We start from the raw sequence: 14,879 nt of genomic DNA, 5'->3' as shown, positions 1-14,879 counted from the left end.
ACTGGTGCAACGATTCAGAGGGTTTTATTATTATGCAGTTTCAGAATACGATCTTGGTGCCAGAAATGGCTCATCCAACAAAGAATGCCCTCGGCAATAGTACCTCTCAGGCGGAGACAGATATTCCGGCTAAAACACCGGATGAATGATCCCACATCAACAATGCAGCGTTTGCTGCTCTGCGTCACTCTGGTAGGGACTGCGTCACCCTATCCGGCTCTCCAGCTCTCAGTTTGTCCGACGAAATGCTCCCAGTGCTGCCTCTAGGCCCTGCGTCAGCCTCTCTAGCCCAATGTCAGCCTATCTGGCCTAGTGTCAGCCTCTGGAGCCTCTGCGTCTCACACGCTGGCTTTGCACAACTCCTGGCTGCCTCCGCGTGACCTCTGGTTGCCTCTGCGTGGCCTCTAGCTGGCTATGCGTCAACTTCTCCCGGCTTCTGCGCTGATCCTCCTGATACTAACTCTGCCTCTCTGCTATGTATTCACTGCCCCTCAGCCGCAACTCTGATCACTCACTCAATTTCCTCAGCAAACCTTGCCCCAGAAAATCGAGTTCTTGATCTCTCTCCGTGTGTTCTCCAGCTGACCCTCAAGCCTCTTCTTATACTTTGCTCGTTGACAATTCAACGACCGAGATTAAGTCTCTAATCAACGACTAAGTTTAGATCTGGCTTGATCCATGACTTTTGGACCATTCTAACTCAGTTTTATATTAATTCACATTAATATTTTATTTTCCCTAAGTTTAGGCTTAGGGACTCCATTAAAATTATTAATTATTTTAATATCTCCCAAACTGGTTAGATTTTGCCAAAACTATTTCTAGGTCTTGGAGATTTGATGTGCTTTAGCCTCTCCACCAATTTTCAAGGCTAGAGCACATCCGATGCTACCCCAAATCAACACTGTTGCAGCCTGCTAGCCTCGCACTGTCCTGGGACTCCTGCACTATAGCACTCTCTGCCGCTCCATCCGCATCCGTCTCTACCGACATCTGCCAGTCTTGCTACTCCTCTTCGGGGCTCTTGTAGCAAGGTATAATCCAGGAGGTTGGGTACCTCAAGGATCCTGCCCCTCATCGCCTATAGTCTTTCTGACTACAGCTCGATGTCTCCCCATTTCTTCTCAAGTGACACATGAGCACTCATGGCACAATCGTCCTCGACTTATTTCTCCGCCCTCGCTGGCATTGCCTTGGTCTCAAAAGCCTCTCCCTTACTCTTCTTCCTAGGACACTGGTTCGCAAAATGACCCAGTTCCCCACATTGGAAGCATTTGACCTTGGAGAGGTCCTTCTTCTTTTTCTTCTCTTGCTTTCCTGCAGATGCTAGAGTCAGATCTTCTTCTTTTTCCTCCTTGATTTTGACCCCTTTTCCGCTGCTCCCCGCCTTGGTCACCCATCTGATCTCTTCTTGACGAAGAGCCGCCCACAGTTCCTCCCAATCTAGAAGGCTTGCCCTTCTTAGTATGCTCTGGACAAATACCTCCCAATCCTCTGAGACTGTGTTAAATGCGGTTCTTACCATCAATTCTTGATCTGGCGTGGCCCCTATGGAAGTTAGCTAGTCACGGATCTCCTTCAATCGACCGAGGAAGACATCTATCTGCTCTCCCTTCTGCATCTGGTATGACCGCAGTTGATTTTCAAGTAACATCTTCCTCTGCACGAAAGTATGTTGGTACAATTTCTTTAGGGCATCCCACATCTCATTTGCCGTGTACTTCTCGGCAATATGCGGCACCACATGATCCTTGACCCCATCAAGGATGATGCACTTCGCCCTAGCCATTGCCTCCTCGTACTTCTCATTTTTAGCTCGGTCAACTAGGATCGCTGTTGTTTTCAAGGCGAAGTCTTTGATGCAATATCTGTCTAGAATGGACAAGCTCCTGGCCTTCCAGACCACGAAGTTGGATGCTCCGTCCAACCTATCCTGATCTCTCAGTCCATTCATGACCATTATGCTGCTCTTCTTATGACTCCTTCAAGTCTCTCTACTTCCCTCCTGGAAGTCCTCTGTTCGACCCCTGCTGAGTCTCTCAACTTCTTGTTTGGAAGTTCTTGGTTTGACACCCTTTGAGTCTCGATTTCCCTTCTAGAAATCCCTCCTCGTTGTTCTTGCCCTGTTAAGTACTGTTCTGACCACAATACCCCACCAGCTTCGCTCCGCAAATTACCCGCAGCCTCCTATACCCCTACAACTGAAGGATTGAGCCACTTGGCTCTGCGTAATCCCAACACCGACAAATCAGCTCCCCTGGCCATCTACGTCAGCCCTCTTGGCCTCTGCGTGGCTTTGCCTGAGCCTGATTCTTCTTCACTTAGCCTCTGTGCTGCCTCTCTCTGGCCCAGAATGATGATGCAATCTCTCTACGTCACTCCTCCCTCTGTTGTTTTTTGCACGGATCAGCTCTGTAACTCAAGACAGCTGAAACTGCTAGTTGATGCCTTTAGTTATCCTGTGATCTGCGACCACGCTCTGATACCATGTTGGAATTTCTAAGTTTAACCCGTTAGAAATTCTTCCTGTACTATTTGGTTTATTTCTTCCTACTTGTTTAATTACTTAACAAGTTACTTACCATGTAAATACTGAAAATAAACACAAGTACAGTATCAACCAATGTTGCAAGAAGCAGGGACGTTTTTTAGAAGCAGGGACGCGGAGGTGTCATTTTCCAAAAATCTAGGAAGCGAAGCGTCTACTATATATATATATATTATATTTTTTTTGCATTTATATTTAAAACAAACATTTCAAATACCAAATTAGTTGTAGAAGACATGAAAACATGCATATTTTTACATAAATCAAGATAGATATGGCATCCATTGTATATCAATGATTAATTATTCCAACGTCAACCATCTACAATCTAGAGTCCTCTTCTCTTGTCTAGCCTTTGCCTCTACTTCAATTCTATTGGGATTTTAGTCAACATTGCCTAATTTTGATCAAACAACTTAATCCAAGCCTTATAATATGGTAGAGAAAGCTTAACATGCCTGATCAATGATTTTGACTTGATTGAAGGGTACATAATTGCTAAGGCCATGACAAAGGAGTTCAACAATCAATAACACCAACACTGGGGTACATATAGGGCTTGTTGTTCTTGAGAATCTGCCCAAACCATTTATGGGTCTTGGAGATCTCATGTGCTTTAGCCTCTCCACCAATTTTCATGGCTAGAGCACATTCGATGCTACCCCAAATCAATAGTTCCCTAGGTCGAAATTCTTAGAAGAGGCCCTAATCCGCAAGAAAATATGTTTTCACAGTCTCGCAGCCTAACCTTACATCTGCACTTAACGAAAGCTTAATCATTTCATTAAACAGTCAACACAAAAAAAACATACCTTGAAGGTCGAGTGGACAAGGGATACTTGGAGTCCAATAAAAAAAAATTAATCAAGACTTTCACTGCCCTATATCCTTTGTTGTCCTATTACAGGTAGCCAAAAATTACAGAGAAATACCACCGAAAATTTCAGAGAAAGATCTTGATAAATCAATGTGTTTTGAGAGGCTTTAAGGTCTCCTTTTATAGAGTTTAGAGTGACTTCATAAGCGACCGTTATAGGACAAGGAAAGGGCTTCATGCAAGAGTTATAACATTAAAATTTTAATTAAGTCATGTCTTGTGTGTTAAGTAAGAAAGGTTGTGAGCCTTATGAGTGAGAAAGGTCGTGAGTCTTATGAGTGAAAGATATTAGCCTTTACAATATGAGGGATACCTTTTATAAAAATAATAATTTAATACTCTTCCTAAGATTCCTTAAGGTATGGTTAATTTATTTTATAAGTACTATAAATTTGTTTGTTTAAGCTCTAAGGAATTTGTACACTAACCCTCTTTGGTGTGTTTTGTAGGTGACACATGAGTGTATTAAGTCAATGATTGATTTATTGTCTTTGGTTTTGAAGTTATGTAACTTATATGGGGTGAGATTACAGTGATAAAAAATGTCATATGTTGACAGCTGTAGGAGGAGGTGTCATGTCACTACGTGTGGGGGTTTTAGCCAAAAGACTGAGGAAAACTGGGGTCAATAACTTCAATTGTGAATATCTCTCAAACCAGGAGACCTCTCAGGGCGTACCACATATCAACAAAAATATCATTTCGAGGAGAATCTAATGACATATATCTCTGACCCAAACTCAATAATTTGACCTATCAAAAACCCTCGACAAATTTGGGGCATATCCTCAGTCCAGGGAACCCAAACCCTAGGAATTGGGTTTTTAACCATCCAACAATATACCTGCTATCTTGATGTAATCCGACAATTTCTAAGAAGTGTTCACTAACCATTTGACATCAATGACTAGTGTTTTTGGTCAAAGTCAAGCCCAGTCACCTCCATGGGTTGACATCAATGACAACACCATCGAACATTATTTTGGCATAAGGATATATGCCAAGGCATATAGTGGAACATTAAGTTTATTTCACGATGCACACACACATTTGTGAATAATATCATACAAGTTGGGATCTTTTTCTTGAACAATATCTTTTATTTGCCCCAACATGTTATCCATCTGCTCATGCACCTCCCCAATGATTGGTGTATCTGTATCTGCAAAATAAATCATGTTATAAATGGGCTTGGTGAATTGCAAAACTTTTGTCACATGTGCCCAAAACAGACCATCCAGAACAGTGTCCACCTGTTCAAACCTTGCTTGTCAGCTAGGTTTGGAGCCTTGTCCTTTAATACCTGCCAGTGTTGACTTGATACCACACTAGCCAATGACTCTCTTACCTTCAAAAGGCGCCTAAAGGTGAGGTAATAACTAGCAAATCTAGTCTTCGCAATCTTCAATAGCTCCAAACTTGAGTGAATGCTCAAAAGCCCATGGGTATTGCTATGAGTTTTAATAAATTTTATCATTTTTTTGCCTCTCTTGTACGAATCACCAATCCACTTGTATTGAGGGTTTTTGTTCTTAATAATATCATTCATCAAAAGGTTCATTGTGTGAACCAAACACCCAGACCAACATATGTTGGGGTATCTATCCTCAATAATTGGTCTTGTCGCCTTACAATTAGAAGCATTATCAGTGATGAATTAAATGACATTGTATGGGCCAATACGTTCAATTGTTTGAAATAATGGTTCTGCATTGTTTATGGAGGTCTTCAACTTTTCTGAGTAATCATATGTTGAAAGGAAGATTGCACTACCATTAGACACAATAAGAACACTTATTAGTGGCTTGCCTTTTACATTTGTCCATCCATCAGATTCAATGGATACCCCATGCTCATTCCAAGAACTTGTCATTTTACCCAAAACATGTGTTATTTTTGCTCTATGTTGCACGAAACTCCAAGGAACCCAACATTTTGGGTCGTACCTGTACCCGAAACTCTGAAACTTGGTCGAAACTTGACCATCATGTAATCATCTATTAGAGTTAATATAGACTTGTTTTTCCTTCTAAATTTTCATCTATGGGTCTTATTCCCTTTTTTCTTGCAAGAAAATGTGTTATTCACTTATATATATATATTTTATGTATACATATATGATGTTTCGGTTGATGCTTCAGCCGACGTTTCCATTTTTGGGAGGTGAAGTTTCTAAACGTACCTGTTCCGGAACTCCGAAACGGTTCAGCGTTTCGTGCAACTTAGTTTTTTCTCTTTCATGATCAAGTCCCATGGTTCTAGCCTTGTCATATCCAGGGCTCTTGTATCCTTTGGGGGCATCGTTAATGGCGGAAACCATTTCATGCCAATAAAGTGAGCGAAGAACATTGAATGGAATTCCAAATGTAGAATTTTTTTGAATCCACATCATTCCTACACCCTTTGTCAAGGAAACCTGATCTGGTTCTACGCCTTAAAGGGATGTTCGTTCCTAGGCCTCCATATCCACTGCCATGGGAGGATGTTGATGGAGTTCTTTGTCTATGTTGTTGTGGGCTATCATGTTCAAAGTCACCCTTTGATCTTTTAGATTTATATTGGGCTTCCTCCTCTTCCCTTATGTATTTGGCTCTTTGTTGTGTTGTCATACTTACACAAGTTTTGATTCCTATTAGTTTATCTCCATCCCATGGCATTTTCCCACATAGCTGCTTTCTGACACAGGTGTATGAACCTGTGTAATTGCTTTTGCAAATTAAGGTTGGGGGCTGTCACTCCAATCCCCGACCTCTCTGTTTTAGTTGTTTCCCAACAACAGGCTATGGGGGATAGTCCTTATGGAAATGTGAAGATGAAGGACAAGTTGGCAACCAACGAGTCCGGGAGACATGATTGAGTGGCCTAGCTACTTGGTTAATTTTAGCAAGATTTAAGGATTAGATTGAATTCAAATGTGAGACCAGTGCCTTATAGAGTCAACTTCTTGCTTATTATCAATTAGAGACCAAGTAACTGGTTGGACAATTGCTGCTTAGATGCTTCATTAACCTATATGCTATGCAAATCCTAAGACCTAGGTGTGATGCGAGAATCTTGGTTACTTTTAATTATGTGCCTATTCCAAGTAAGACCTTCCTCTTAACTGTTTTGGAACCGTCTTTAGAGTAGGTTGTGGGATGGAAGCCAATAGGAAGCAAGCAAAGGCTTGATTAACGATGCCTCCCCTTGTGTTCCAACCACTCGATGCCTTCGGCACTACAGAGATTGTGGCTCTGACGAGTGCAAGGTCACCGTGTTAACCACTAGAAAGGTGTTGAATCCCTAAAGCTAAATTGAGAAAGGGTGGCCCAAAATGTCTATCAACCAAGCTTATGCTTGGGGGTATGTTATGAATGCAACTAGACTTAGGATGCTTATGTAAGGTGTATGAGTGATTCTTGGGTTGAGATTGCTTAAGGTTTAAGTACTTTAGTTATGATTAGACTTTATGACAAGAGTGCTTAGAAATAAATGGAAAGACAATCTTGTCACCAAGAATGTGCCAAATTATCAAGTACCAATACTCAACAATAGATTAATTCAACTTAAGACAAAATTATCTTCAACAAAATGCTTAACCGATGTAGCAATTTAGAGCACTTATTCACTTCAATGATTAAATATGAAATGCCAATGAAAACTACTTCAGATAATTTGAAATCTTTCAAGATATTTCAACAAAGTAAATGCCAATGATACCTGTATTACTTAATGCAAATAGTCAAGAGATGCTTCTCACAATCAATAATTTTCAAGATGCCAATGCTTAAGATATACAATAAAATTATCAAAGCTTCTTAAGATATGCCAATAAGCCAAGGATTCACGATAACAATAGATTAGTGATTCCTTTTGAGACTAGCAATGTTCTTTAGACAATTAGATGCCAAAATACTTAAGAGAGAAACATACTTCAATGCTAACTCAAAGACTTCAAGCAAAGAGTATTTAGATCTTAATGTTAGAATGTCATTATCATTCACCAATGAAGCAATAATGAAAACACTATTCACCAAGGCTCTTTTGAATAGAAAGGGAAACACAATTAGATACCAATATCCAATGATAATTACTCAAAGAGGCAACAAGATTATTTAGATCAATGTGCTTTAGAGAGAGTGATCAAGTCGGCCTAAGGACCCTATTCGACCTCACATGGAGCCTATAAATACAAGCACATCGAATTCATTTGGAGCATCAATCTCACACACAAGTTCTATATCTCTTGTAGCTAGGAAAAAGCGCGAAGTTCTCTTGTAGCTGGGAAAAAGTGCGAAGTTCTCATGTAGCTGGGAAAAGGTGCAAAGGCTGTTGTCGGGAAGCTGAAGTGAATGCGAGTTTGAGAAAGTCTAAGGAGAAAGGAAAAATCTAAAATTTGGTGTCTCTGTCTCTCTATTTCGTGTCCTGGATTGGGAGATTGAAGTCTTCCAAGTTTCTCTATTGTCGAAAGTTGCCAGTTGCCGGAAGTTGTTGCCTAGTTGAAGCTGCTGGAAAGAGGTTGAAATTCTGGGAGGCTGACTTGGTGTGGAGGGAAGGTCTTGTCTTGGTCTAGGTTGAAGAGTCTTAAAGAATACTATCGAAAGGAAAAATTTCTTGATTGGGTTTTCTCCTCGAGGAGGGTTTTCCTTGGCATAGTGACTACATCTGCTGTCTATTATTTTATGTGTTGCTGCTTTGGTAATTGCTTGATGACCTAAAGGAAAGAAGATATAAAGAATCATAATAATAAGAAACATCACAAGTAATTATCAAGAATAAGAAAATCATTTTGCCTTTTTGATTTTCTAACACCCTCCCTCCTTCGACTCTTCCAGTAACTGGATATCTTCCTCCTGGAAAGCTACTGCTCTTCTCTTCCACCTGCTACTCACCCTATGGCTCTATCTTCTTTGCTAAGTTGTTGCCATTGAGAAAATCGAACTGCTTGGTCAACTGAGTATCTACACTGGATCATTTCTCCATCACCATATCAACTTCCTCTTATAATCCACTGTTGGAGCACCAATGGCCAAGATTAAAACTTAATCAATGGCTAGGATCATCTCTGGATCTAGCTGTGGGAGTTTCTAGATGATTCTCACCTTATCTCAATTAACACTGATTAATTAATCATATTCCCTAAGTTTAGACTTATGAAATATTGTTAATAATCTAATTGAGACACTTCTAGGTGGAATTTCTAGAAACGCTTTATGGGTTTTGGAGATCTCATGTATTCTAGCCTCTCCACAAAGTTTCGTGGCTAGAACACATCTGATGCTACAAAAACTTACAGGAGGAGGCCTAATTGACCTATTTTACAATAAAATAAATTTCTTCTTTGACAAATAGAAACCAAGAAGGGTCTTTTACAATATGACATGGACAAGGACACCTGACATAAACCCTAGAAGCCTTCAATGGAGGCTTTGACCTAGAAACAATTGACCCAAGTATGAAACCCATGCTTTAATAAGTCAATTTCTTTAATAATAATTTTTTTCTTTTTTCTTTTGACAAATATATTTCATTATGGCTCAAATACACCTATTAAGACCGACACTAGTTACATTCTTCAACACATCTAGGACCACCATATCCATGATAACAAATACATCTGAATGTGCTACAAGGTGAACTTGGATATCTTTAATTAAACAAAATGATGGAATCTCATGTGAATCGAAAGTACACATGTTCTTGTAAGACATCGAGGTTTTCAATCTCATCTTTTTGCTACCTTGAGAGTCATCGCATTCATGGCGGCTTGAAAATCTAACACAGAGTTATGTAAAATCCAATTTGTCACTGACAAGGATATGAAGAATGGCCCATGCAAATGGTCTTGCCAAAGGATGACGAGAGAATATTAGGGGTGTCCTCTTCCATATCAGGCGCTAACTTTTGATTACCTGTGGCTTCGAACCTCAATGTTTTTCCATGTTGCCTTTCAATTGTTGGGAACTTGACTATTTCAACCAATGGCACTGGAACTTTCATATTATTAATCCTGCGAGGTTGAATTTTGTTCTTCTTGAAGTTGACGCTTATGTAGTATTCTGAGCTTGCGGAGTTTCAATCTGATCATTTTTTGGAGGAGCAGATGGCTCTTTCTGATTTGTGTCAGGTACCTTCTTGTTCTTCCTATTGTATGTTAGGCCCTTGAATCTAGCCTTCAAATATCCTATTGATTTTTTCAGGGGATGGCATCTCCCCAAATATCTCTGTTGCTCTATCTACCTTTGATGTGTTTACCTGTTCCTGTGGTTGCATTGACATAACATTAGTGCCACCACCTAACATCATATTACAAGTGTTTATAAAACTTGTACCTTCTGAACTCTCTGGCTTAAGACTTTCTGCAACCCCATATGTCTCTTCTGCATGAAAGTCCTGACATCGTCTGCACCAATGTAGATATGGCTGATCCATAATATTGTTTGGCCCATGTTATTTGGAGGTTTTTGATTTGGGAATGGATCTCTGTGTAAACCCCTTGGCTGAAATTTATTATGCTGCTGCTGTTGGTGTTACTAGTTTCTTTCCAATTTAATGATCCTATCTAGTATGGTTGTCTAAGTCTTGCATTTTCTGTTGCATTGCATTTTGACTCTGTTGCATGGTCATTTGTAATTCCTTCATCTGTTGTGTTAGGAGAGTGATGGAATCCAGAGGATCCGCTGAAGTTGAAGCCTTAGCTTGTGCTCTGTTTTTGCTCTTGGAGGTGAGGGTGTTATACGATCTGGTTTTCCAGACCATGTATAACTGTCATCAATTCCCATTGCATTTGCCTTGGCTTTAGCTATATTATTAGGTTTGGACTGGTTCAGGAAAAACAGGATGTTCCTTGAAATGCATCCATATAATAGGTTAAGACTGCATGGTTGCTAGGCTTGTGTGTCTGCGGGATTTCCTGCACAACCTTATCAAATCCTATGTTAAATTCGTCAATAGTCTCATTGTTTTCGTTTAATTTCAGTCAAAGCATTTAAAAGTAAATGGACAACTTTCTTTTCAGCTCGTCTATCAAAAAGCTTATCATGCAACTGCTCAATTGTACTTATGCTATTATCAGACAAACATTCAGACCATCTGGAAGCCTCTTTGTTGATGTATTTTAGTTCAGAGGTGGATTGCAGTCAGTGCTGTTTTGGTTATATGCACCCTTACTTGCCATATATATAAGAAACTTTGCATATTTGTGTATAATGGTTTGAATTCATATGGATGTACCTGAATATATATGTTTTATATTTTTTCAAAACTTGGAAGTTTATGTATTTTTTGGTCGATTGGTTTTTTTTCCGATTCTGGTCCAGTTTGTGGTTTAGGGGTCACCTGATTCAGTGATTGATCTCGTTCTGATAACATTGTTTGTTACTAGCTTGCTGTGGGCAAATGCTTCGGGTATAGTTGGCATTTTCTCAATTAGAGAATAAGTGGGATCTTGTTAAAGACATCCGTTGTCATCATGGTCATTTTCTTTCTTGATATTTAATAACAGCTAACAAGCATGCTCTTAAGGCAATGCTTAGTAAATAGTAAATACTATCTACTCCTTATTGCTAGTATTTGCATTTATTTTAATATTCTGTGCTGTTGCTGGGTATTTGTTCTCTTTGGAGTTCGGATATGGATTTAGCTTGCTCTTGCATGAAATTTAGGCTTGTCTATTGGATATTTTACTCTCTCATTTAATGATTGAACCCCCTTGTCATGCACTTGACTTTGCATTCTCTTTGTTTACTGTTAAGCTGTGAAACAAGACATGCCATCCTAGCCCTTCGTGTCACATGTTCCATGTGTTGGACACTTGGACATTTGCTATCTGACTGAAGAAGCTTTTCGGACACATTTCCAATGCAAAACATCTGTCCCTTGCATGTCTAAAACTTGACAATGCATGGTTTGATGTGCCCGACATTGGACACAAAAAACTGTAAAACTAATAAAAAAATTTAAAAACTTGTGTGCAAGATTGACATGTCAATAATTCTGTCCTGTTCTTGAAAAGTTTGCATGGCCTTAACAGTGACCATTCCCTTTACTACGATCTGCCACAGTAATCATCCTTTGCGTTTAAGTTTTTATATTCATAATTTTGAAACTTCGTAATTGTTCATGCAACTACTTCATGGAAGATATAGGGGAAGGTTGGCCAGCAGTATTTACAAATGCTTAGCATGGTCACAGAAGCTATCATTATATAACTCTTGGTCAGATTTTCATTTCCATGGGGCTTTAATTCCTTGGTTATTTGATACATGCATGGAGTATTCTCTCTTACTCGTGATTATTTCAATTTGAGACTATTTTCTATTTAGTCCATTTGATGTATGTACTTAATGGTTTGTTGACATCCTTTGGGCTTTCAATTGATATACAACAGATTTTAATCTTATCAGCTGTTAACAATTAATCTCATAACCAAGGTTCAATATCATTGAATGATAGATAATAATTTTGTATTTAAAAGAGACAATATATCATGTGGACTCTTACGCAGGCAGCTCATTTTTCTTCTCGGAAGTGCTCTAAAGGGAATAATTTTTCCTTTTTTCTGCAATTTTCCATTGCTTTTCTTGCCTTAACTCTACAGAACGATGAAGACTTTGGTGTAAATGTTAGTCACTTTAAATAAATCTGAACTTTATGCCTTGCCATCAGGAGAGGCCCCATATCTTGGAGGCAAATGAGAAACAATACAAGAACTGGTTATGCAGTGAGAGAAGCAAGTCGAGACATTGCTCATCTGTTGCAGAAGTTGCATATTTAAGAGAATCGTGTGTTGTGAGCTTCCTTGGAAACATTGGAGAGATTTGTTTGCCATGCAATATAAAGCGTTTCAGTACGGCTTCATGTCTTAAAGATTGGATATTTGTCAGCAAGGGTTTATTGAGACAAACGGAGAGGAAAATTATGGAGGCATTTATATGTATAGGATGCAAGAACTGCGGCTGTCCTATGGAACAAGAGAATAAGAGGTACAGATTATCTGTTTCGTTGGTTTTGTCTCAAGTCAAAGAGCATTTGATCCAGTGGGTTCTTCTTTGCTTGTAGTATCCAGTTGACTTTGATATCTGCTTCAAACGTTTTCCCTATAGTTTCTATTTGTAACTTTCCTTTACGTAGATACTTCAGTGTATTCTTGCAGCTTCCTATTTTCAAATAATATAGGTACTTTGTTTTCTAACTTCTATAGTTTTGGCATTGTTCTTATCCTCGTTTGAATTACTTAGATTGGAGGTTGGGGGTTTAATGTGATTGGTTTCTGCAATTATATCTTCAGTTTTTTTGGCCAGAATATAATTGATTGTTGTGCTTCCATAATTGTTGTTTCAGCTCTTATGCAAATCAGAGCCCGTTGCCACTATATTGTGGAAATTATGTCAACAAGATCCATCAATTTGGCCAGATATACAGTCCTTTTCTGGTGAGTTGAAATTCCGTACTTAGCATTTAACTGTTTCAATCCTTGTGCTCTACAGGTAGTAGTAGTTGAATTTTGAATTACCTTGGATATCTTTGTCTGTGGAACAGGTCCACGTGTGGGACAAATCGGCAAGCATCCCAATTCTAGTAAAGAATTTAGCAGCACAACAACTTTTTGGAAACATTTCAGCTGAAGCTATAGCTGAAAGCCTTGAAGTGTTTCATTCTTCAATCATAGAGAAGAGAACTGAAGCTACACCCAGCAATGCCAATACTTTACAAGACCGGGAGGGATCCTGTAACGATCCTATAAGCACAATTAATCATAAAGACTATGAAAGCACCACTGCTAAGCATCTCAACCAGGAAGATACCCAGGCATCAAAAAAGTCTAATCAACTCTTCAAATGCAATCATAGCACAAATATGATAGATTTTTCAAAAGTAGTTTTAATTCTACTCCGGACTCTCTTGAGAAAAGACGTAAACAGTCCATTCCAGTTTGAAGTTCTTGTGCATCCTCATGAATCTAAAGAAACTAGAAAAGGTTGTTGTGTATTTGAGCTTGCTTCGTTTAAGATGCCTCTACAAGCTTAGCAATATATATATATATATATATATATCTCTTTTTATTCCGATAGAAAACTGATTTCTGAAGTCATCTGCTCTTTGGTTTCTTGCATTTAGGTGAATGAATGTGAAATAACCGTTGTTTGGGATGTGGGTACGCGGTTTCTGCGGGCAAATAGAAACTCGTAATATGATTTAAGATCTCGTGTGGTTTTTGCCAGATAACATTAGTTTTGATGTTTTCCATATATGAAACTAACTAAAGTCAAACTTCCTAAATTTTACGCTATTGAAGAAGCTCATTTTTGGTGGAATGTGCAGTGATTCATACTAAGAATACATTTCAAATTTTATGTTATGAACATTGCTTAATGTATTGCATCAAGGCATTCGTCTAATATTTCACCATAATGGTTAGAGCTGTAGTTTTTAATAAGTGAATAAAAGTGAAATACTCAGAAAGATTCCACATTTATTGTTGTATTGCAATACTGCAATTTGGATTTTTATTTTCATGGTACTTTGACGCTAATGGTTTGCAATAGCTTTAACGGATCTATGACTGAGTTGCAATGTTTTGTCCTTGTAAAATTTGAAGGCTTAAATGTCAACTGAATGTTATATTTTCTTCTAGCTGGGTCTAGAAAATGCATTGCCTGCTTCTCTAAGGATAATGAAATCTGTCATTGTAAAGGTGAAGATGTTTACAAATATAGCAAAAATTTTGTAAGTCTAGTGCTAATGGTCAAATGGTCTGAAATAGAAAATAAAAGACTAAACAGACCCTCTCAATATATTCAAGAAGGAATCAATATTGTAATGAAGCTCCGGGTTCCATTTGCAAGAATTAACATGTTAGGTAATACACCACATTCATAATTGATTTTGACTTTTTTCCCAAAACACCAAAGGACTACATTTATATTACCATGTGTGAGTGCTCCTAAATTTAGTCTCCTGATGTTCTTTGGGGATGATTTTCTATGCCTAATGTCATACAACCAGACATACCATGTGCTGACATATCAACATTTTCCAATGGCCAAATTATTAATATTTCAAGATTAACCCACGGTAATTGATTGAAGTAGTGGTGTTGAACACCTTAAAACCATAAAACACATCTTCATAAGAAGATCCCAAAGAGCACAATGCATTGTATTATGTTCCTCAATAGATCTGAAATCTAATATAAATCTTAACGCCCTTAACTTTAGAAAATAAATAAAATCATTCACACAAAGAATCAACACAAGGATTGTAGACAAAACCTTTATGGTAGGGTAACATTATCTATTATTCCTTAATAAATGAATTCACTCCACAAGCAAAGCTTGTTACATTTACAATATACTTTACCATACCTATTACATTGATTATATTTCTATTTATAATACTATCTACCTCCTAAGAACATTCTAGAGAAGGAACGTTCACCATACTCATTACATTTCTTAAAGGAACGTTTATAAG

At 38.5% G+C, this 14,879-nt stretch overlaps 1 protein-coding gene across 13 annotated transcripts in view; it reads left to right on the top strand.

Annotated features, from left to right (window-relative positions):
* The window catches only part of LOC149252525 (uncharacterized), a 269,367-nt gene extending 255,594 nt beyond the window's left edge, over positions 1-13,773 (top strand). For 3 of the 13 annotated variants that reach the window (XM_089459732.1, XM_089459731.1, XM_089459730.1), the window contains 3 exons: positions 12,072-12,388; positions 12,747-12,837; positions 12,945-13,748. In XM_089459732.1, coding sequence (XP_089315858.1) covers positions 12,072-12,388; positions 12,747-12,837; positions 12,945-13,433 — 897 coding nt within the window. In that variant the 3' untranslated portion in view covers positions 13,434-13,748. Of the gene's footprint in view, positions 1-12,071; positions 12,389-12,746; positions 12,838-12,944 lie in introns of all 13 variants that reach the window. The other 10 variants (XM_089459724.1, XM_089459725.1, XM_089459726.1 and 7 more) reach the window with 5 other exon arrangements.
* Positions 13,774-14,879: the final 1,106 nt, after the last annotated feature.

The sequence above is a fragment of the Pinus tabuliformis genome, chromosome 7 (genome assembly GCF_031772625.1).
Source record: "Pinus tabuliformis cultivar Carrire ecotype Pingquan chromosome 7, CPIR1, whole genome shotgun sequence".
NCBI lineage: Eukaryota > Viridiplantae > Streptophyta > Pinopsida > Pinales > Pinaceae > Pinus > Pinus tabuliformis.
This window is presented reverse-complemented; position numbering and strand designations above follow the sequence as displayed.